This window comes from Salvelinus sp. IW2-2015, linkage group LG31 (assembly GCF_002910315.2).
Source record: "Salvelinus sp. IW2-2015 linkage group LG31, ASM291031v2, whole genome shotgun sequence".
In the NCBI taxonomy this organism is placed as follows: Eukaryota; Metazoa; Chordata; class Actinopteri; order Salmoniformes; family Salmonidae; genus Salvelinus; species Salvelinus sp. IW2-2015.
Genome location: NC_036870.1, coordinates 30,795,927 through 30,819,590, shown reverse-complemented (window position 1 = coordinate 30,819,590; position 23,664 = coordinate 30,795,927). Strand labels below are relative to the sequence as shown.

At 43.2% G+C, this 23,664-nt stretch overlaps 3 protein-coding genes across 4 annotated transcripts; 2 read left to right on the top strand and 1 right to left on the bottom strand.

Moving 5' to 3' along the window:
• Nucleotides 1–20: 20 nt before the first annotated feature.
• On the top strand, nucleotides 21–9,498 carry LOC111955807 (succinate dehydrogenase [ubiquinone] flavoprotein subunit, mitochondrial). The gene is made up of 15 exons (XM_023976123.1): nucleotides 21–129; nucleotides 1,283–1,360; nucleotides 1,564–1,725; nucleotides 2,118–2,261; nucleotides 3,102–3,266; nucleotides 3,428–3,576; nucleotides 3,880–4,004; nucleotides 4,366–4,534; nucleotides 5,369–5,564; nucleotides 5,769–5,943; nucleotides 6,156–6,274; nucleotides 6,426–6,537; nucleotides 6,783–6,913; nucleotides 7,253–7,366; nucleotides 8,949–9,498. The coding sequence occupies exons 1-15, from the start codon at nucleotides 70–72 to the stop codon at nucleotides 9,033–9,035; spliced, it is 1,986 nt and encodes a 661-aa protein (XP_023831891.1). The 5' UTR covers nucleotides 21–69; the 3' UTR covers nucleotides 9,036–9,498.
• Nucleotides 9,499–9,863: 365 nt separating this feature from the next.
• LOC111955969 (proteasome subunit alpha type-2) lies at nucleotides 9,864–14,568 on the top strand. The gene is made up of 8 exons (XM_023976361.2): nucleotides 9,864–9,977; nucleotides 10,445–10,521; nucleotides 10,706–10,838; nucleotides 11,081–11,203; nucleotides 13,585–13,666; nucleotides 13,765–13,838; nucleotides 14,048–14,105; nucleotides 14,295–14,568. The coding sequence occupies exons 1-8, from the start codon at nucleotides 9,877–9,879 to the stop codon at nucleotides 14,409–14,411; spliced, it is 765 nt and encodes a 254-aa protein (XP_023832129.1). The 5' UTR covers nucleotides 9,864–9,876; the 3' UTR covers nucleotides 14,412–14,568.
• ntaq1 (N-terminal glutamine amidase 1) lies at nucleotides 14,565–16,369 on the bottom strand. Of its 2 annotated transcripts, none has more exons than XM_070436320.1 (6): nucleotides 16,217–16,369; nucleotides 15,869–15,968; nucleotides 15,719–15,769; nucleotides 15,404–15,552; nucleotides 15,157–15,281; nucleotides 14,565–15,047 (listed from the first exon to the last, which is right to left on the bottom strand). In XM_070436320.1, the coding sequence occupies exons 1-6, from the start codon at nucleotides 16,240–16,242 to the stop codon at nucleotides 14,941–14,943; spliced, it is 558 nt and encodes a 185-aa protein (XP_070292421.1). In that variant the 5' UTR covers nucleotides 16,243–16,369; the 3' UTR covers nucleotides 14,565–14,940. The 2 variants fall into 2 exon arrangements, with proteins under 2 accessions (XP_070292421.1, XP_023832132.1); XM_023976364.2 differs by having other exon boundaries at nucleotides 16,163–16,368.
• Between the last annotated feature and the right edge of the window lie 7,295 nt (nucleotides 16,370–23,664).

Genomic DNA, 23,664 nt, shown 5'->3' with positions numbered 1-23,664 from the left:
AACTGGGACCCAAGATATGTCAGAGCGGTTTGGTAACGTTGATTATATCAGACGAAACGAGTACCCATCATGGCTGCGGTGTGTACTGCCTCCCGTGTCCTCGCCAAAAAGGTGCTGTCAGCCAAGGCGGTAAGTATTTGGAAACAAACTGTTGCTTTAGAATATCACTATGACCTACTTTATATGTTGACTACGTGAATGTGTTCATATGAGCTGGTATTAGCAGCATCAGCAGGTAATGATGGTTCACCATTGCTGGGGTTTCGTAACGTAGCTAACGTTAGCTACTGTAGCTATTATTTTCTATACAATACGAAGAGGGAGCCAGCGTCGTTTCTGTCGCAGTTTCAATGTTGTCATTTTACATTTCCATAGCATTCGATTCTGACGAATAACTTGATTTAATATACTTTTCATTGCTTAAGTATTGCGGGTGGGTTGAGTCTTACGGTAGCTATAAACATCAGTACATTGAAGGTCAAGTAAGGCAAAGTTACTTAAGGATCTGTGGCTAGTTCCCAGTGGGCGAATTCGTTTTGCATGGCCCGGTGCCCCGAGAAGCGGTGTTTGAAATTTACGACAATTCCATTGAACCTAAAGAGAAATCTCCATTCACCGGGGCACCGGGCCATGCAAAACGAACTGTTGGCTGAGTTTGTTGTCAGTCGATCACTGATTAAAAAACAAAAATCACAAATAATGTCTCGGCTGTTTTGAATGCATGCTGTGTTTTAAGAGGGGATGTTGAGACTGGTTGCGGAAGAATAAGAAAATAAACTCTTTGTTTAGATGGGAGGAAGTGAGGATAATCTACGATGCCAGAGACGTTTACCTAGCTATACGATTTTGAAATCTCTTTGTCACGACGTAATGTAAATGAATCCGAATTCTCCAACACATTAGTCTGTGTTTACACACGTACAAATGTATCTCTCCTCTCAGAAATATTGGTTGGAATGCTATTATGAAGCACTATTATGCATGTTGTGTAGTGATTTTTTTTTTTTAACACAACTAGACAACTTTGTTGCTGCAGTGTTCTCACCTTATTTATGTCACAATCAGCTTGATGGGTTTCTGCTGCATTTGAAAACAGTGAGCAAACTAGACTAACTTTAGAAACCCATAGTAAAGGTATACATTAACTTGAAGAAAAAAAAGCCATTGCCATTGTGTGGATTAGCCTAGTGTTCTTAAGCATTTCAGTACTTAAATCAATAGCCAAGCATAGCCTATAATTTAGGCCTATATTGACCTACCCTACCCTCCCCTCCCCATTTAGCTTCCTGCAATATCCCAGAGCTCCAGGAAGCTCCACTTCTCAGTCTATGGGCAGAACAACTCTAAAGTATCAGATGGCGTAAGTCTGCATATTCCCATGTTCATCATTGACAGTGCTATATGAATGGATTAAGTAAAAAAAWAAAWAAATGTTGCACAAACTATATTGACTTTTTGAATTTGTATTTGTCTCAGTGCTTGTAGAGGCAATTTGTATAAACAAAACTCTTAACTAGAGAAAATACTGAAATGCAGCTCTGTTTTGTGGGTCTTTGTTTACAGATGTCCACACAGTACCCGGTGGTAGACCATGAGTTTGATGCAGTGGTTGTGGGTGCCGGCGGAGCAGGGCTGCGTGCTGCTTTCGGTCTGTCTGAGGCTGGCTTCAACACAGCTTGTGTCACAAAGCTGTTCCCCACCAGGTCACACACGGTGGCTGCACAGGTAAGTCAAGTTATATCTACAAGAATCAATGGAATGTGACCATGTCACAGGAGGGAATATTCCAGAATGTCCCCTTTTTTAGCTGTTGCATTTTTAACAGTTCATTATGAGGCAGCTTTCACTCTGTCCACGGAAGGCAGCAATGCCATTTTTAAAGTCACAATGAATCAATCATATCCCAACTGCAGTGGCGTTATCAGCCACCTTAATGTGTTACACTTGTATTAAGCCTACCTCCATGCGGTCTCGACATAAAGCCGTCCAAAGTTCATGCTGTTCATGCACTTTGAAACTGTCCTTGACGTACTCTCTGCACTGACAAAATGCCCATTATTCCTTTAAGATGATTGATCTTTCTCCCAGTGGTCCTAAACAGTTGTTTTTGCATTTAGGGTGGGATCAACGCAGCCCTTGGAAACATGGAGGGAGATGATTGGAGGTGGCACTTCTACGATACGGTGAAGGGATCTGATTGGCTGGGAGACCAGGATGCCATACACTACATGACAGAGCAGGCTCCACATGCTGTGGTGGAGGTGAGACACACACACACACACACACACACGGTAACTTAAATTAAACTATGCCTCTGACAGTTCTTAGATAGCAAATATTGCCATGTATGGAAACCTAACCAACAGCCTCTTGAAAGGGGAGGTGGAATAAGGGTCCATCGGGGGAATGTGGCCTGCTAACAGGAGGTGGAAGAAGGGTCCATCGGGGGAATGTGGCCTGCTAACAGGGGAGGTGGAAGAAGGGTCCATCAGGGGAATGTGGCCTGCTAAGGGGAGGTGGAAGAAGGGTCCATCGGGGGAATGTGGCCTGCTAACAGGGGAGGTGGAAGAAGGGTCCATCGGGGGAATGTGGCCTGCTAACAGGGGAGGTGGAAGAAGGGTCCATCAGGGGAATGTGGCCTGCTAACAGGGGAGGTGGAAGAAGGGTCCATCGGGGGAATGTGGCCTAACAGGGGAGGTGGAAGAAGGCTCCATGCTAAAAGAGCTGCAGTAGAAATCAAGGGCCCATCATACTTGGACTATTCATGGGATGTCCTTTTTCATACCTTCTGATGTATCAGAACAAGTGGAAGTGGCCTTTCAATGCTCTTAATCTGTTAAGATCTAAATTTGATTCAATACATTCTGTGTAATTAAATATTGAGCTAAAATGCAAGTGTAATTATGTAGCCTCTGGGGGGATTCCGTTGAAATCCCCTTAATCACAAAGGATTGGTACAACATCAACACAAACACTGATAGCCTGATCAAATTAAAACATTCATGTATTATTTCTTAGCTAACTTAATTTGTCTAGCTTCCTGTTATGAAAATAACTGTTGTGAAGCAGTGAGTTGACTTTTTTTTGTTTTGTGTCCCCAGCTGGAGAACTTTGGTATGCCCTTCAGTCGTACCGAGGATGGTAAAATCTACCAGAGGGCTTTTGGAGGCCAGAGTCTGAAGTTTGGCAAGGGAGGCCAGGCCCACCGGTGCTGCTGCGTAGCTGACAGAACTGGCCACTCCCTCCTGCACACACTCTACGGACGAGTACGTCACACTCTCAAAACTCAAAATCCCATAATTTACCACTTGCAGTCCTCTGAATCCCCTTTTGCTGACACACTGCTTTTAGAGTCCCAAATCTCAAATTCTGGCCTGTTTTTGCCAGTCGGTCATCTATCACTCTTCTATGCTTCTCACTTATTTAGTCTCTGAGGTATGACACCAGCTACTTTGTGGAGTACTTTGCCCTGGACCTGCTGATGGAGGATGGCGAGTGCAAGGGAGTAATTGCTCTGTGTATGGAGGACGGATCGATCCACCGCTTCAGATCCAAGAACACGGTCATTGCCACAGGGTATGTATTCAGGTCCAAGAACAGTCATTGCCACAGGGTATGTATTCAGGTCCAAGAACAGTCATTGCCACAGAATATGTATTCAGATCCAAGAACATGGTCATCGCCACAGGGTATGTATCTGTCTCTCTGTAGCGAATAAGTATAGTTAGAAGACTTGTTCCATGTAATTTGGGTGTAGGAGCTTTGTTTTACCAAATAACTTTTTAACAATTCACACCTGAACAGAAGGTGCCTCCTTGATGACAATTTAAAGTAATCCTATTGTGCCCTGAGTCTTACTCCTGCCTCTGCTCGATCTAGTGGTTATGGCCGTACCTACTTCAGCTGCACCTCCGCCCACACCAGCACAGGAGACGGTAATGCCATGGTGACCCGTGCAGGCCTGCCCTGCCAAGACCTGGAGTTTGTCCAGTTCCACCCTACAGGTCAGTCCCATATCGGATTGGCAATACAGGCCTGTCTGCTAGGGGATGGACTTATGAGACAAAAATAACATTTAAATAAATATTTTATTGGAGAAGAATGGATTAGCGCTCAGAATAGGCCTATCAGAAGTGTCGTCTTGAAAATGTTTCTGTGCTTAGTCGGAAGGTAACTGCTGAATAATCCTGTGTGTTTCATAACATAGTATCGTTGATGTRGGATAAGTCAATCACATGGTGATGTAAGTCAGAGGGCTGGCAGACTAACCCTTTACATACTGTGGAAACATAATCATACTATAAATATCATTGGGTGTGAAGTGCCCTCCCTCAGTGCTGATTTCATATAACGTTATCCCTCTAGGCATCTATGGAGCCGGCTGTCTGATTACAGAGGGTTGCCGTGGTGAGGGAGGAATCCTCATCAACAGTGAGGGTGAGCGCTTTATGGAGCGGTACGCTCCTAACGCCAAGGACCTGGCCTCCAGAGACGTGGTGTCCCGCTCCATTACCATCGAGATTCGAGAGGGCAGGTAAGATCAAGGCCAAATGGAATTAATTTGTAATCTACCCATAACTTCCAAATTCCAATGGGGATGACCCCACCTCGCTATTTATTTATTTTTTTATTTTACCGTTATTTTACCAGGTAAGTTGACTGAGAACACGTTCTCATTTGCAGCAACGACCTGGGGAATAGTTACAGGGGAGAGGAGGGGGATGAATGAGCCAATTGTAAACTGGGGATTATTAGGTGACCGTGATGGTTGAGGGCCAGATTGGGAATTTAGCCAGGACACCGGGGTTAACACCCCTACTTTACGATAAGTGCCATGGGAAATGACCTCAGAGAGTCAGGACACCCGTTTAACGTCCCATCCGAAAGACAGCACCCTACACAGAGCAGTGTCCCCAATCACTGCCCTGGGGCATTGGGATCTTTGTTTAGACCAGAGGAAAGAGTGCCTCCTACTGGCCCTCCAACACCACTTCCAGCAGCACCTGGTCTCCCATCCAGGGACTGACCAGGACCAACCCTGCTTAGCTTCAGAAGCAAGCCAGCAGTGGTATGCAGGGTGGTATGCTGCTGGCTATGAGTTTCAGTTGTGAAAGACTACTGTAATGCTAACAGCCCTGTATCTGAGTGACCCAGAGAAACCCCACGTGAACCTGTCATGACAACAGCCCTGTATCTGAGTGACCCAGAGGAAAGCGCCCCCGACAAGCCCGCAGGACAACAGCCTGTATCTGAGGTGACCCAGAGAAACCCCACGTGAATCTGTCATGACAACAGCCCTGTATCTGAGTGACCCAGAGAAACCCCACGTGAACCTGTCATGCTAACAGTCCTGTATATGTGTCACTAGGGGATGTGGCCCAGAGAAAGACCATGCATACCTGCAGCTGCACCATCTCCCCCCACAGCAGTTGGCCACTCGTCTACCCGGCATCTCTGAGACCGCCATGATCTTCGCCGGCGTGGACGTCACCAAAGAGCCCATCCCRGTCCTGCCCACTGTACACTACAACATGGGAGGAATCCCCACCAACTACAGGGGACAGGTAACTAGCAGTACCCATAGCAAATAAATGCACTAGATCTGCATATTTTTCTTTTTTTAAAGTCCTGTTGAATAACTCTAAAATAAGTAGACAGATACAATGAGAGCTCTGTGTAGAGTGAGTCTTTTAAACTGGACCTCCCCTAGTTTGATTACATTAAACCTTTTTTATTATATAATTATTTACTGTCCTGTTCTCCCACAGGTCATCACCCATACGTCCGAGGAGGGTGATAAGGTGGTGCCAGGGCTGTTTGCCTGTGGCGAGGCTGCCTGTGCCAGTGTCCATGGTGCCAACCGTCTGGGAGCCAACTCCCTGTTGGATCTGGTGGTGTTTGGACGCGCCTGCGCTCACACAATCACTGACATCTGCACTCCAGGTAACAACTTCATACTCTCCGTTTTTCAAACCTTTGCCCGTATGTCATCAAGACAAAAATCACATGCATTAATGGATTGTCCCACAGCTTTTCAATGTGAATGCCAAGACTCCTCTTGAAAAATTATCACAATTGGACTAACCTGGATGAAATAACAGATTTTAAATAGTTAAATATATTTTTACAATCCTGGCAATGTGATGGTTCTGAAGGAGAGAAGCTCTCCCCCCTGAAGCCCAACGCAGGAGAGGAGTCTGTGGCCAACCTGGACAAGCTGAGGTTTGCTGATGGCAACATAAGGACCTCTGAGATCAGAGTGAACATGCAGAAGGTATGGATCCTAAAAATATGGAACGGATGTCTAACGTCCATAATAGGGAATTGACCTTGGATGTTTGTCAAATGTACAGGTAATGGGCTTTGAGGACTTGTACAGTACCATCACGTCTTCTCTAAGCATGCGTTCCTCTCTCCGCTGTCAGACCATGCAGAACCACGCRGCTGTGTTCCGTACCGGCAAGGTCCTGAAGGAGGGATGTGACAAGATGGACGCCGTCTACCAYACCCTGGACGACATCAAGACCTTCGACAGAGGTCGGCATCTCATTCCCTCTGCTGATGTGATAAGAATAGACTTTCCCCTTCTTACAGAGGCCGATCTTTGTTGTCCCATTTGTTGGGCTTGGTTGTAAAAACTTCAAACATGCACGTAAAGATGTTCTGTAGCACTGTCATTCACTCTCTCTCCCTCCCCCTCAGCTATTTACTCTCTCCCTCCCCCTCAGCTATTCTCTGTCTCCCTCGCCCTCAGCTATTCACTCTGTCTCCCTCCCCCTCAGGTATTGTGTGGAACACTGACTTAGTGGAGACCCTGGAGCTGCAGAACCTTATGCTGAACGCTGTGCAGACCATCAACTCTGCCGAGCAGCGCCAGGAGAGCAGGGGAGCCCACTCCAGAGAGGACTTCAAGGTAAGAACTGAAGACACAAACCACTCCTGTACTAGCCTGGTCTGCAATGACAATTTACTGAAGACACAAACCACTCCTATACAAGCCTGGTCTGCAATGAACATTTTGTGTCTGGTAAAGTGAGATTTACTTCTTCTATGCATCCAATGGTTGCATTTTGCTTCACAGTAGGGGTCTCGATGTGGACATATTTTGGGGGAGCTGAAAGTAATGCATATTGACAGACAATGCTTTTGTGTAAACATCCACCATAAAACAACTATAGACACTCTCTCCAGCAGTAGTTGTAACAGTATGTAGACTGATGTCATTCTGAAAGAGGCCCATTTAACATTGCAGGACCGTATGGATGAGCTTGACTACGCCAGGCCTCTGGCGGGACAGGTGAAGAAGCCCATTGAAGAGCACTGGAGGAAACACACCCTGTCCACTGTGGATCCAAAGACCGGGAAGGTAAACCAAATTGATGCCTAATGATTGCGTTAACTTCATTTTTCTAAATATAAATGACAGGATTAATTGTAACTATGGTTGAGTGGTATAACTGCCAGGGTTAAAAAAAAAAAAGAAGCAATATTACAACCTATGTGTTGTGATAATTGTGTTGCTCTATAACCTGTTAGTTCATATGCCTTGACACTGTGATATAAAGTCAACCATTTGTTTCATCACAAAACTAGAGGGCAACATCTGTCCGGTGAAGTCCAGAAAACACATTGCATGTAACAAACAGTTAAATGACCTACAGCATGGTCAATCAAATTAATGTTGCTGACATTTTCACAACTATTGATTTAGAACCACAGTTGCTGCAAAAACAGGACCTGCCTCCACTATTCCAGAACCACTTCAACATCATCAAATCACCTCTGTTTAGTCTAATAGTGACAACTAAAAGATTCCAAAAACAATTTAGTCCAATCAACGTAAGCGAAATGTGGCTATCCATGGCACTGATTTCTGTGTGGTTGTGAGTGTGTGCGTAAGTAGAAAAACATGTTGATTCACCCTACTTGTAGAGAAACGCCAATGCCATCCTCTTTTCATGTTAGCGAAGTGGTCTATGACTCTGTACACTTTATTTTTTTGTTGTCCTAGGCTACCTGGCTAAAATACTTGCTTGTTAGCCCAACTTGATTTCATGGGTAACGATMAGCSAGCTAGTTAACATTAGCCTACTACATCTAGCTACATATTGAACTTACATCCTCTCAGGCCAGAGGAACAATGTATGAATMTAMGMTTYGATCAGYATCGCTGTTKTAATCATTGGCCAGTATGGATAATTAAGTAAAACCACAAGTCCAACTCCCTATCGCCATCCATGGCTAATTTAGGAAAGGGACAATTTTAGCCCACCGGAGGACAACCACACAACGAGATGCAACAATTCAAGTTCTGTCAATGACGTTTGGCTTGGTGTGATTGGTCTGAAGCCAAATCCAAACTGGCTTCCCTTGATACTTTTTTTTTGTGGGCCAGGACCATTTATAGCTGAGCTCACTCAGTTTAACTCAACGCTGATTTGGTTATTGTATAAAACATTTTCAGCAAGGGAGGCCAAATGCTCGCTGGCTTTGCTTACATTCAATGCTACGGGCAGCAACAATTACATTTTTTTTGTTGACCAGYCAGCATCAGATGGTCTACACATACAGAGACCGGGTCAGWGAGATGATACATTCAGCCCTTTGCTAATTGAAGGAAAATGTATGAAATGCAGACGAAAGATTTCTTTATAATAATTTATTATTATTTGGGCCATTTTTMGGGGGGAAGCCTGGCCTCCCTTGGCATCCATGTCCATGAATACATGCCACTGTAGTTATACTTAACTTATAGTTAGTTATAAGCAGTGGTGTAGCAACCCCCCCGGTCCCCAATCAAAAGCATACGTTTGTATACGGTATATCCCTCAAGCCTAATTGTAACAGACGTTCATGCTTAACAGCACAATGATAGCGGAGTCTAGGTTACATGCCAATGTACATTTGCCATCACTCACTAATTTCTCCCTTCTGTGCTTTTGTTACAGGTAACTCTGAGCTACAGACCGGTTATTGATCACTCACTGGATGCAGAGGACTGTGCTGCTATCCCTCCCGCCATCCGTTCCTATTAAGCACATACCGAACCAATGCAGACTATTTTATTCATGATCAGAATGGATGCTTTTGCAGTTATCATTTATATGAAGTTTCAACCGGATTCTCCCTTTGCTCATAAATACTATATGTGGAATATTTCATATGTTCAATAATAAACTGAAACTTATTGTAGAATTGTGCAAAATTGAGTGTTTTGTGTGTACTTTAAACTTTCACCACATTTGCTATAGTTCTTACAGGCAAATAAATACATATTTAATATTTAAATATTGAATGATTCTGAAATCMGTGTAAAAAGAAAAGCGTAATCACAGTTTGGGGGGGGGGTGAAAACCATGTTTAAGATATCCACACACAATGCCAATACAATACTCAATTTGTTCACTCTGGCCTTTGCTCAACTGTATGTAAAGTTCTGTTCATCTTGCATGCTTAATGTGTTGGTTTTATCTCAATAAAGATGCTCAAATAACTAAATTCCTCCTGTCTTAGTGATTGTACTGCATCTCCACAATGCCATGTTCCATCTGAAATACAATTGTATTTGAAGATGAAAGGAATAGAGAGAATGACATGCATTTATTTTAAACCATTTTCACTTATGTAAATGACCTCTGACGCGGATGCGTTGCATTTACACCAGTTAACATCCACTCTCTGACAACACCTCTACAAAGAGTAACAAAACAACTCCTTTCTATTATAAATTGCATTATGATACTTGTAAAAAAACGTTTATTCATGAATTCCGAGAATCCTGTGAACGTTATGGGCATGTTTCATATCACCCATGTACGCGCATATACATATGCCCTTCGGTTTCACAGAGAAATAAATGGGCGGAACCGGAACTTCATGTTGTTCATTTCCGCTATCTGGTCCGTCCAGCAAAACTTTCCTCAAGACAGATTAACAATGGCTGAACGAGGATATAGTTTCTCCCTCACTACCTTCAGGTAAAGCAAAATAAAAATATATTTCTGCATCGCAAAACGTAGTCAATTAACATCTTACTGTGAGGCCATATTCTGCTATAATTGTGATCTTGATTTAGCTCAATGGCCATTAAAAACACTTGAGGCAACTCTGCAAGAGATGCAGTGTCACGCCGATGCTAACTGGCTAGCTTCTTACCGGTAGCTGTTGAAGAGTTCAAGCGGGCTAGCTAGCGTAAGCCAATATATAGCGCTGTAATTTAGGCTAATGTATGATTATTTGTAGCCCCCCCCCCTGTTACGTTAGCTGGCTACATAGCCGAAACTAGTTTAGTTTTGGCTACTGGCTACTCGGTTAGCTAGCCAGATATGTAGCTAGCTAATTAAATGGATGTAACTGATTTAACTTACAACATTTCTATGAACAGGTGTAGGTTAGTGCTATAACTAACGTTTACCTAGTTACATATCTTCCTCGTTCCTTACAGCCCCTCTGGGAAGCTGGTCCAAATTGAATATGCCCTGGCAGCAGTGGCCGCAGGTGCACCCGCTGTAGGAATCAAAGGTGAGTAGTTAGATTAAAACATTTTGATGCAGGTAGTTTATATCCACCATGTCTATTTATTGATTTAATAAGTACACATCCAATTAAACACCTCAACAGACTTATACACAACTAAACTTTCATTAACACCTCAAGTTTTGAGAGCTGATTCCAAGCTCATGTCATTTTTCTCCCCTAACTACAGCCTCAAATGGAGTTGTCTTGGCAACAGAGAAGAAACAGAAGTCTATCCTTTACGACGAGACCAGTGTTCACAAAGTTGAGCCTATAACCAAACACATTGGTATGGTGTACAGTGGCATGGGACCTGACTACAGGTAATGAGGGAATGGGGAACTCATTCTTACTGAAAATCAACTTCAGCATGTAGTATTATACATATGCCACTACCTATGCACTCTAGTATATTATATATAGAAACATGATGTAGTTGTTTTATAGAATATTGCTAAGATCTTATTTCTTAGCATACATGCTAAACCAAGTAAACTAAAGGTACAGTCCTTGACTGTAATGAGACGACTGGACTCGGGAGAGATGCTCTTTGTTGTGTTGACAGGGTGCTGCTCCGGAGAGCCAGGAAGTTGGCCCAGCAGTACTTCCTGGTGTACCAGGAGCCCATCCCCACAGCTCAGCTCGTTCAGAGGGTGGCCTCCGTCATGCAGGAGTACACACAATCAGGGTATGGAGTAAAATACTGTAGCTACTTATTGAGGATTAATGTTTTGCTTACCATGACTGATTCACAGTTCTCTCTTAGCTTAAATGACCAGAATATAAATGTGGAGTAGTTCAAAAGTCAACTGTTTATTCATCATTTATTCAGTACATTAGGAAAGTATTCAGACCCCTTCCCCACATTTTGTTACATTACAGCCTTATTGTAAAATGGACCAAAAAAATCCAATCTACACACCATACCCCATAATGACAAAGCGAAAACAGGTTTTTGCAAATGTATTAAAAATAAACACCTTATTTCCATAAGTATTCAGACGCTTTGCTCTGATATCCATGCACAGACTTAAGAGCATCTCTTTATTCTCTGTTACATGTCTACTTAGCCTTAGAAAAAGCTGTTTGGCATAGACCCAATCATTCATACTGGAAATCTAGTAGCCTCACTAGAAGTAGGTCATCCTGAAAGGCCTAATTCATGACTTTTTGGAAACTCATATTTCTCTCTCGATCTCTCTCTCGCTCACACACCCCTGACACACACACACACACACACACAGTGCCTTTGAAAGTATTCAGACTCCTTGACATTTACCACATTTTGTTACAGCCTTATTCAAAAATAGATTTTTTGTGAATGTATAAAAAAAAACATACCTTATTTACTTAAGTATTCAGACCCTTTGCTATGAGACTTGAAATTGAGCTCAGGTGCATCCTGTTTCCATTGATCATCCTTGTGATATTTCTTCAACTTGATTGGAGTCCATCTGTGGTAAATTCAATTGATTGGATATGATTTGGAAAGGCACACACCTGTCTGTATAAGGTCCCACAGTTGACAATGCATGTCAGAGCAAAAACCAAGCGATGAGGTCGAAGGAATTGGCCGTAGAGCTCCGAGACAGGATTGTGTCGAAGCCCAGAACTGMGGAAGGGTACCAAAAAATGTCTCCAGCATTGAAGATCCCCAAGAACAGTGGCCTCCATCATTCTTAAATGGTAGAAGTTTGGAACCACCAAGACTCTTCCTAGAGCTGGTTGCCCAGCCAAACTGAGCAATCAGCGGAGAAGGGCCTTGGCCAGGGAGGTGACCCGGTGGTCACTCTGACAGAGCTCCAGAGTTCTTCTGTGGAGATGGGAGAACCTTCCAGAAGGACAACCATCTCTGCAGCACTCCACCAATCAAGCCTTTATGGTAGAGTGGCCAAACGGAAGCCTCTCCTCAGAAAAAGGTACATGACAGCTTGCTTGGAGTTTGCCAAAAGGCACCTAAAGGACTCTGACCATGAGAAACAAGTTTATCTGGTCTGAGGAAACCAGGCACCATCCCTACAGTGGAGCATGGTGATGGCAGCATCATGCTGTGGGAATGTTTTTCAATGGCAGGGACTGGGACACTAGTCAAGATTGAGGGAAAGATGAACGGAGCAAAGTACAGAGAGATCCTTGATGAAAACCTGGCCCAGAGAGCTCAGGACCTCCAGACTGGGGTGAAGGTTCACCTTCCAACAGGACAACGACCCTAAGTACACAACCAAGACAACGCACGACTGACTTCAGGACACGTTTCTGAATGTCCTTGAGTGGCCCAGACTTGAACCCGATCAAACCTCTCTGGAGAGACCTGAAAATAGCTCTGCAGCAACGTTCCCATCCAACCTGACAGAGCTTGAGAGGGACTGCAGGGAAGAATGGGAGAAACTCCTCAAATACAGGTGTGCCAAGCTTGTAGTGTCATACCCAAGAAGACTTGAGGCTGTAATCGCTGCAAAAGGTGCTTCAACAAAGTATTGGGTAAAGAGTCTGAATACTTATGTAAATGTAATAGCGTTTAAGAAATATATATATTTCTAAAAACTTGTTTTTGTTTTGTCATTATGGGGTATTGTGGGTAGATTGAGGAGTAAACTATTTAATCCATTTTAGAATAAGGCTGTAACATAATAAAATGTGGAAAGTCAAGGGCTCTGAATACTTTCAGAATGCACTGTAAGCAGATGTCACAGAAGTGCTAATACAGACAGATACCATGCCTAAAACCACAAAGCGCAAGCAATGCAGATGTAGAACAGTGGCCAGGGAAAACTCTCTAGAAAGGCAGGAACTTAGGGAGAAATCTAGAGGAACCAGGCTCCGAGGGGTGGCCAGTCCTCTTCTGGCTGTGCCGGGTGGACATTATAAAAGTACCTCAATGTTCCTTTTCAGACGATCAATTAAGAWTCATAGGATGTAACAAAATGACTCTGGGGGGGGATTATTGAGGGAGGTTATTCTAATGTAGTTAATTTTATAAATGAATGCATTCATGATGGAGTCAGTTTGCTTCATGTAGGATTAAATGTTTTAATGCYTCTCTTTTAAATGTTTTGTCTTACGTTGCAGGGGTGTCCGTCCTTTTGGAGTGTCCTTGCTGATCGCAGGTTGGGATGAGGACAGACCATACCTTTTCCAGTCTGATCCGTCTGTAAGGGCTGGTTACCACCATTTGCTATCTGAGCATATTTGTCTGTTTGTTGTGAGATCATGATACATTGATAACCATGTCTGGATTTCTCTACCCAGGGAGCATATTTTGCCTGGAAAGCAACTGCTATGGGGAAGAACTACGTCAATGGGAAAACATTCCTTGAGAAAAGGTACTTCAATTTACCACCCCCCCCTGTACAATGACGGCCTACCCTGGCCAAACCCTCCCATAACCCCGACAACACTGGGCCAATTGTGCGCRGCCATATTGGACTCTCGATCACGGCAGGTTGTGATACAGCCCGGCATCGAACCAGGGTCTGTAGTGACACCTCTAGTAACCCTTTAATAAATGTGGGTTGTGTGTCTCCTCACTCAGATACAACGAGGACCTGGAACTGGAAGACGCCATCCACACAGCTATCTTGACATTGAAGGTGAGTGACTCCGTTGTACACGTCTGCTGCTGGGCTTCTATGTGGAAAGGGCTATACATGAAACGTTCTCATAGCCCTTCCCCTTCTATGCTCTCTTGTCATCACATACGTCTGTTAAAAGAGACCACAGGACTCTTTTGTGATCTTTTGGTTATTAGCAGAATCCTGAATGCTGTATTTTATTCACAGGAAAGCTTRGAGGGTCAGATGACCGAAGACAATATTGAAGTGGGGATCTGCAATGAAGCAGGCTTCAGGCGACTCTCACCCGCAGAAGTGAAAGACTACTTGGCGGCCATTGCTTAAAAGTGACTCTCGTTGGTGTGATTGTTCGTATTTGGTTATTACTGAAATAATTTAGACTACTGTATTTTCAACATAACAGCATTTATTTTCTTTGTATTCCAGTTCCTCCTTCCCCTCTGACAAGTTCAGTAACTATCAATAAATGCCAGAAACTKAAGCTCCCATGTTTTTATTTACATCTTGTAACTTGTGCTTATCTCARAAAATAAAACATTTCCACAAAGACAAATGCATTATTTGCTTTAAATGACGTTAAGATACATTTTACAACTCATCCCTGTACAGTTTGCTTCGTATGCATTGCATTTAACTATACAATGTGTAATAATTTAGTTTTTGTGGCATCTGTATTTATGGCGTAGARATATTCCTGGCGATTCCTATGGCTTCCTTCTGCCACCAGGATAAGGAACGTAACATTGAGAATTGTTATTTCCTGGATTGTGACCCTGTAGTAGTCTTGAGCTGAGAAAGGCAGAAAATATCCAGCAGGTAACCACCAATCTGTATATTAATTTCAAACCAGCAATCATKATTTTTCTGCAAAGTGTTTGACAAATTCAGAGAGACCATATACATGTCCACATCCCACTTTMGAATCCATACTGATGAAGTCATCCAGGTTCATTTTAGAGTCTAGAACGAAAAACCCATTATTCCGTTAGACAATCCTCACAGACAAATGTGATTTCCATTCAAATATTGAGTTTTGCAAGAAGAAATATGTAATAGGACAGAGATGTACCTGTTGTTTCAATACAAGGATACAGCGGTGGAGGCATGCGCCATGTCCCATCGGCATTTTTCATATGTGACCGGTCCGAGGCAAAATTCTTCAGGTAGGTATCTGCAGGAATAACTCGCAACTTCCTGGAAAGCGTTGAATAGACAAGTAWTCAAAAGTGTTTATCATTGAAGAGAACCGATTACCTTGATACACATACTTGCTTAGAATATAAAAAGGTAAAATAACAATATGAATACTTGCTTACCTCCAGAAAGCTGGTTTAAGGCCATGATCTGTATGGAAGGCTTCTGTAGTGTAAACATGGAAAGGACAGGAGAAAGGCAGGACTGAATCCTGGTCATAAATAAAGCTCTGTCCCTGCTGATTCTGATGAAGTAGGACAACGTGATAATCCTACAAACAGAATGATGAATGTTATATTGTGACCGTTGTAATAGTTTACAGTGTAGGCTACAATATTTTTCCCATAATGCTAAAGGCAAGGGTGTGGCTTCATATTTCCTAGTTCTGGCTTCCTCCATCCTCTGTCTGAAAATGAAAGCCAAGGGACAGTGCCTACCCAAACAACAGGTTCATCTCCACGACTGGACTTCTGTTTCCATATTGGGATCTGAGAGGAATGGAAATTCATCAATTAATATAACAGAGTAAAGGGTTAACAATGACWCACATAATTTCAATCACCTTTTAACGACCTAATACAACTTACCATTTTTCTTTCATTTGATATAAAGACTGCATACACTTCGTCCAAATGTATTTGCGTTTGAGTCTTGATGTGTTCACATAGTTTCCAGACATTTTCCTCACTGAAAAAGCAAGATTTTAAAATGTAATTCATGCACCCATTATATTAGCGGACTACTTAACTCCATGGTGAATTAAATTCATATGAACTTCACCAAGCCTCCCTCACAATGGAGTGGCGTTTATTCCGCTACCATTATGTTTACAGCTAGCCACCTAGCTTCATTCTGAACATGCATGCATTGCGGACAATTACCAGTAACAGCTTGTGTACACGCATTCATCCCTGGATGGAGTGATATTGACATACTTTGATGAAACGTGTTCTTTATGCATGTCTTCCCTGAAAATGTAACAGACTGACCCTACAAAACAATCAGCAGTTGATTTTGCAGCAGTCTACATATTTTGGTGTTACATTTTTAAGTATCCGCCTGAGGACGAGAGTCCTCGTCTTCTTCTGTAGTATAATGGCGGTCCGCTATTAAGGTGCATGTCGCCACCTATTGTGTCGGAGTGTGCGATCAATCATGGTTTGGCTAATTATGTACGACTAATAAAATAAAAAATCCCTACCTACTTCTAACAAACCCTCCCCAAAACCCCACCMCTTCAAACTATCTCWATKAWACTGAGACAATCCATCCTTGCGATTAATCAYCATAAAAAAAACAACAACATGTAGACAGTAACTTGTTACCCCTAATAACTCTGTTGCCATATCCACAATAKTCTTRAACCTGACATTTCTYCTTTCCACAATCCGATTCGTGAATTTACTACCAAAATGTCCTTTGACACAGCACATTTATGGGAGCAATCTTTCTGAAAAGGCCTCGAYACCATGTCAGGACTAGTAGAAGCACCAGTTCCTTCACATGTTCTTTAATATCATCAATGGAGATAGTGGGACCAAATAAATGACTCCACTCAATTTAGCATAAGCTCCAGGGACATGGTTTTTGATCTTCTTCCTTCCTTGAGAGTTTCCATTTGAAAAATCTTCCCCTGCTGAGCCTGGCTACCACAGGATAATAGCAGTCTACCATTTCCAATGAACCGGGCTAGGTTGACTTCARCTATCTCTTTCTTTACGTCATTGCGTAATGGGATAGGGTGTAGACGCAGCCCTGTGGTCACATCAAACACACCATCACAACATTCCAGCTGTTGAATCTCCAATCTTCTCCCCATATCCCCCATCGCTGCATCCTCTGAAAACCACTTCGTAGCCACACTAATAAAGGTAGGCTAGCAGTAAAGAGTGTTTTGCCAGTAACCGAAAGGTCTCTGTTTTGAAATCCCAGAGCCAACTAGTTGAAGAAGCTGTCGATGTGCCCCTGGGCAAGCAACTTAACCCTAGTCGCTCTGGATAAGAGTGTCTACTAAAATATAAATGTTTCTTGATGTTTCCCTTTCTATCACTGGCTTGGACGTCGCTACAACTCACATGCTASGCAGGAGTTTGTCGGTAGGGGGTGACATCACATTGCAATATGTGAACTTGTTCCTTGTTTTCCCTTACATAATTTGCTTTAAKACGTTCATGTGAGTCCACAGGCAAAATTTGCATTTTTAGGGTAGTGGAACTGTCCCCAGAATTTGTTTAATTTCCATGACAATATTTAGCAAGACTCTCTCTCCCTCTCTCCCCCTGTCCCAGAGACACAGAGAGAATACCGTATAAACTAAAGCCCTCCTTATTTGCAGAATGGACATCTCTGGCCTGCTATCATACACTGAGTACGATGAAACAGCATCCATTCTTCAGATGTTCACCTCTRCTGCTGCCCTGGGTGCCATGGATGTGGAGCTCACTGTTAGGGTCGACTTGTTTAGTTCTCAACTCACTCAAAAAGGCGGTAAGAATGTGAAAAAGCGGGCTTCTCACAGTTTCTGCTCCAAGCTGCTATTGTTAGTCTCATTGATTTTCTCATTGATTTCCGGTGTTTTCACTCTCAAACAAGGATTTTGCTTTGTGTTTGCCTCTGTAAGTGAGGTTAAAGATTGTATTTCCCATAGTTGTCTCAMATTCTTCCCACCTCAAGTTTGACATACTGTAGCTGTTTGTTTATCACAGTTGGTAAGCCTAGTAGGATCAGCCCTTTCCATCAGAGGGTAAAACAACAAACCGAGGACTGGTCTTTGCTCTGTAGAATACATATCAGCCCACGAAGCCATTAGAATTCCTCCAGGTTTTTAACCATGGGGAACCTTGTTAATGATAAAAATATATTGTGTCACCTGAATGAGTTTTTGTGGGATGTGACATTTTTTTTTTGCATTACAAAAGATTTGTACATGTATAAATTAAATCACATTCTAAACAATCATGAGACCAAGCAAGAATGTCAAACCACTGACATGAATAACTTTTTGTCTATAGTAGATCATATGAAGATAAGTAATTGTTGGAGAGGAGAGCAGGGAGACAATCTCTCCCCCTTCCTCTCTCTCTGTCTCTCCCCCCTTCCTCTCTCTCTGTCTCCCCCCTTCCTCTATTTCTGGCTTTTCCTCCTCCTCTCAAAAAGCTGCAGATCATAAATCAACAGAGAACAGGCTGTTCAGAGAACCACAGACAGAGTCAGAACAGGCTGTTCAGAGAATAACAGAGTCAGAACAGGCTGTTCAGAGAACCACAGGCAGGCACGACATAACAATGAAGCCTCAGCATAAATTCTCTCTCCCTCTCTCTTTCTCTCACTCGCTCTCTCTCTCTCTCTTACTCTCTCGCTCTCTCTCTCTTGTCTCTCTCGCTTTCTCTCACTTTCTCTCGCTCTCTCTCGTTCTCTCTCTCACTCTCTCGCTGTCTCTCTCTCTCTCGTCTCTCTCTCGTCTCTCTCTCTCTCTCTCTCTCTCTCTTCTCTCTCTCCTCTCTCTCTCTCTCTCTCTCTCTCTCTCTCTCCTCTCTTCTCTCTCTCTCTCTCTCTCTCTCTCTCTCTCTCTCTCGTTGCTGAATCATCCCACTTTACACTACCACAACTAATCCCCTTCAGCAACGTTCCCTTTAATTTTTGGGGGCACTGAGCGGAAACCTGAAGGTTGTGAGAATTTTGTGCAACTTCCAGGGTGCGTTTACAGTAAACACTGAGGCTGTACCCTAACAGTTTTAGACAGCAGCCAATAGGCCTATATGTGGTGTTCAATGCAGGCCGACTTTGCCTGAGACCTTTAAAAACGTTTTTACATGATTTTTGACTTGGTCTGTAACACCATGGACTAAATAGGTGACTGTAAATTGCATTGTTTTATTACAAAATGAAAGYAATTATTATTACCATACAGAGAAGTATACAATGTAGCCTACCGCACTGAAAAGCACATTCACTCGCAGATGATTGAAAGACTGCTCGTGGGCCAAGGTCCCCCTGCAAATTAAATTATACTCTATTGTGCTCTGGCTCTGCCTACAACAACATCACAGAGTCAATCTTGCAAAGGTAGATTTGTTTTGTTTTGTTGCATTGAAAAGGGGCTGATATAATGTTGTTTCCATCACAGAAAAAAAAAACGTGAATCTATATAGTGCAAACTAATGGGGCGAACTCAGTGAATTCAATCTCTCGAGTCTCTGTGCAGCCTGGCATTTCATCTGCGCGGCAGTCCTGGAGGAGGTGCACGGCCGCGCATGTGCTCTTCAGCAGGTCTTTATATTCTGTGCCACAGTGGTTGTACGATACCGAGATTCATCTACAAGTGATGCCCAAGCCGGTGAACTTAAAGTGGTTGTACGATACCGAGATTCATCTACAAGTGGATGCAACCGGTGAACTTAAAGTGGTTGTACGATACCGAGAATTCATCTACAAGTTGATGCCCAAGCCGGTGAACTTAAAGTGGTTGTACGATACCGAAGATTCATCTACAAGTGATGCCCAGCCGGTGAACTTAAAGTGGTTTGTTACGATACCGAGATTCATTCTACAAGTGATGCCCAAGCCGGTGAACTTAAAGTGGTTGTACGATACCGAGATTCATCTACAAGTGATGCCCAAGCCGGTGAACTTAAAGTGGTTGTACGATACCGAGATTCATCTACAAGTGATGCCCAAGCCGTGAACTTAAAGTGGTTGTACGATACCGAGATTCCATCTACAAGTGATGCCCAAGCCGGTGAACTTAAAGTGTTGTACGATACCGAGATTCATCTACAAGTGATGCCCAAGCCGGTGAACTTAAAGTGGTTGTACGATACCGAGATTCATCTACAAGTGATGCCCAAGCGCGTGAACTTAAAGTGGTTGTACGATACCGAGATTCATCTACAAGTGATGCCCAAGCGGTGAATTAAAATGCGTGTATGATACCGAGATCCATCTACAAGTGATGCCCAAGCCGGTGAACTTAGAGTGGTTGTACGATACCGAGATTCATCTACAAGTGGACCCAAGCCGTGACTTAGAGTGGTTGGAAAATTCAGCTCAACATTCAAGTCTTGATCGCTGCAGCAGCGGAGATATAAACACTTTGGCTCATTGTCTCAAGTGGCTGAGCCAAGGCTGAACGCACTTAGCATGTTCCCTCAGGACTGTGGTGTGGGCACAGGACCAGCTCTCTCAGGACTGTGGTGTGGGCACAGGACCAGCTCTCTCAGGACTGTGGTGTGGGCACAGGACCAGCTCTCTAACCAGCTCTCTCAGGACTGTGGTGTGGGCACAGGACCAGCTGTCTCAGGACTGTGGTGTGGGCACAGGACCAGCTCTCTAACCAGCTCTCTCTTTTGTTCATTCCCAGAGCGAGAGGGAGAACACAGGTCGTCATCTGTGGACGGTGCTGTGCTGCGTGCCAGGGTCACCCAAGTTGCCTCCGCCGTTAGAGCTGCTTTTATTTCCTCCTGGCGCGCGCGTGTGTGTGCCCGCAGGTGTGTTTCTGCTTTTATCCTCGCTCTGTGGCCATCTATCCCCCAACAGTCACTCCACTAATTGTCTGCTGCCCTGAAGTGTCAGTGTTGTTATCTTTCAATACCACAGAACATTTCATTAGAGAGAGGTGAGGTCTCGGCAAGGATGGACCGCCCACATATGTCTTAGATTAGATTTAAACGTATCGCTGGACTTGTTCTGGGGTGGTTCTATATTAGGGTCTGATATAGTGTGTGTTGGTATAGTATACACAGTGTTATAGTCATAACATTAAATATAAAAAGGAATATGGTTATAGGGTTGTCCTTTATTAGGGTCTGGTATAGTGTAGGCCTGTTTGCGCAAAGACATCAACTGTCCCATGTGGCTCACTTGGTAGCATGGTGCTTGTAACGCCAGCGTAGTGGGTTCCGAGTCCCACGGGTGACCCGTATGAAAATGTATACACACACTACTTTAAGGAGCATCAACGTAAACATAAATGATGTTGAGCTCGTTTGTACTTAGAAAGTATACATCATATTTCCTTATTGGATCCGAGCTGAGTTATTATCCTTTGTTGCTTTGTGTGTGCGGAAAATGAAAGCACTGGGAGACGAGGGTCATTCAGTGGAGCTGGAATCCTACCGTTATGTCCCAAATGGCACCCTATACCCTATATAGTGCACTACGTATGACCAAAGCCCTATACCCTATATAGTGCACTACGTATGACCAAAGCCCTATTCCCTATATAGGGCACTACGTATGACTAGAGCCCTATGGAACATGATCAAAAGTATTGCACTATATAGGCAATAGGGTGCCATTTTGGACCACTATATAGGGTATAGGGCTTTGGTCATACGTAGTGCCCTATATAGGGAATAGGGCTTTGGTCATACGTAGTGCACTATATAGGGTATAGGGTGTNATATAGGGTATAGGGCTTTGGTCATACGTAGTGCCCTATATAGGGAATAGGGCTTTGGTCATACGTAGTGCACTATATAGGGTATAGGGTGTCGTGATGCCTCCCTGATGCTGCAGGCCTTTAAGTTAGACACGGTCGTTTCCCTTTATCAATAGTAGAAAAAAACTTGTTTCATCTTAAATTTCCACGTTCAATTTCCTCATCCATTGTTGTTGCTGTTTACGCCGACAAGGGCAGCCGCGGCGGCACAGCGAAACATTTGTGTCTGTTTAATGAATACATACATACATAAATACACATATAAATACAGGTGCACGGTGGATTGAGAATGCCTGGCTGCTTTGGGGAAATAAGCTGCTTAAACAGAGAGCTTTCACTATAAGTCCTGGCATTGTAGGGTATAATATGTGTTACAAGTCAATCCTCACCCTCACTTTTTGCCTCTTTGTACTTTTTTTCTCTGCAATGTGAAGTTTCTAACTTTTCTACCTCGGTGGAAGAGACCCAATACTTCCCAATGCATTTCACACATTATTGTGAATTTCACAGTGTGAAAGCAACTTGGTGAAGGTTTCTGTAAAGCTGGATTCTGTTTTTAATGTTTTGTTGCTCAGATATTTTTTGACAGTTAAGTTACATGTCACATCGGACAAGCACTTATTTCACAGATGATTTATTTTCTGTTAGAGAGGTCACAGACGAGGGTTGAATGCACGCACTCTTGTGTRCCCATCCTTCAGACTTAAAACTCTTAGCAACATCTTTCCTTAGAGTATACGTTGAATTAAATCACAGCCAAGTAAACGAGCCACAGAAGTGAACTCTGCTTGGTGCAGCAACAAAAAKAGTATACCAGTCAATTAAACTCCAATTACTCAGGCCAAATAGATTTGGGTTCAATTGACTGCACATTATGCTGTTTGCCAATGATAATGATCTGGGAATGGTTTTCCCTTTTCACAGTCATAGTTACCAAGAATAAAAGGTTTCGAGAAGATAGTATATCACTGCAATAGGTTGCCATATAACTCGGTATTGTAGTGCTTTGTGTAGACCTAAAGGGGGCAGAAGTAATCCACTGAAAAGGGTATCTAAGAGTACAAGTGTTGACATGTATGTTGGGGTTCTAGTTTAAACAAAGCCATGTACTTCAAGTGGAAGTCTGGAGTGCTGTAGAGGGGGAGGAGGAACATATACAGAGAGGTTCCAAGGGTCAGTTAACTTCATGCCATTATCTCTTTCATCAGGGTCCAAGGGTTGGTTAACTTCATGCCATTATCTCTTTCATCAGGGTCCAAGGGTTGGTTAACTGGCATGAAGTAACCCCAACCCTTGGACCCTCGATGAAAGAGATTAATGGCATGAAGTTAACCAACCCTTGGACCCTGATGAAAGAGATAATGGCATGAAGTTAACCAACCCTTGGACCCTGATGAAAGAGAGAATGGCATTGAAGTTAACCAACCCTTGGACCCTGATGAAAGAGATAATGGCATGAAGTTAACCAACCCTTGGACCCTGATGAAGAGGATAAATGGCATGAAATTAACCAACCCTTGGACCCTGATGAAAGAGATAATGGCATGAAGTTAACCAACCTTGGACCCTGATGAAAGAGATAATGGCATGAAGTTAACCAACCCTTGGACCCTGATGAAAGAGATAATGGCATGAAGTTAACCAACCCTTGGACCCTGATGAAAATGAGATAAATGGCATGAAGTTAACCAAACCCTTGGACCCTGATGAAAGAGATAATGGCATGAAGTTAACCAACCTTGACCCTGATGAAAGAGAATGCATGAGTTACCAACCCTGGACCCTGATGAAAGAGATAATGGCATGAAGTTAACCAACCCTTGGACCTGATGAAAGAGATAAATGGCATGAAGTTAACCAACCCTTGGACCCTGATGAAAGAGATAATGGCATGAAGTTAACCAACCCTTGGACCCTGATGAAAGAGATAATGGCATGAAGGTA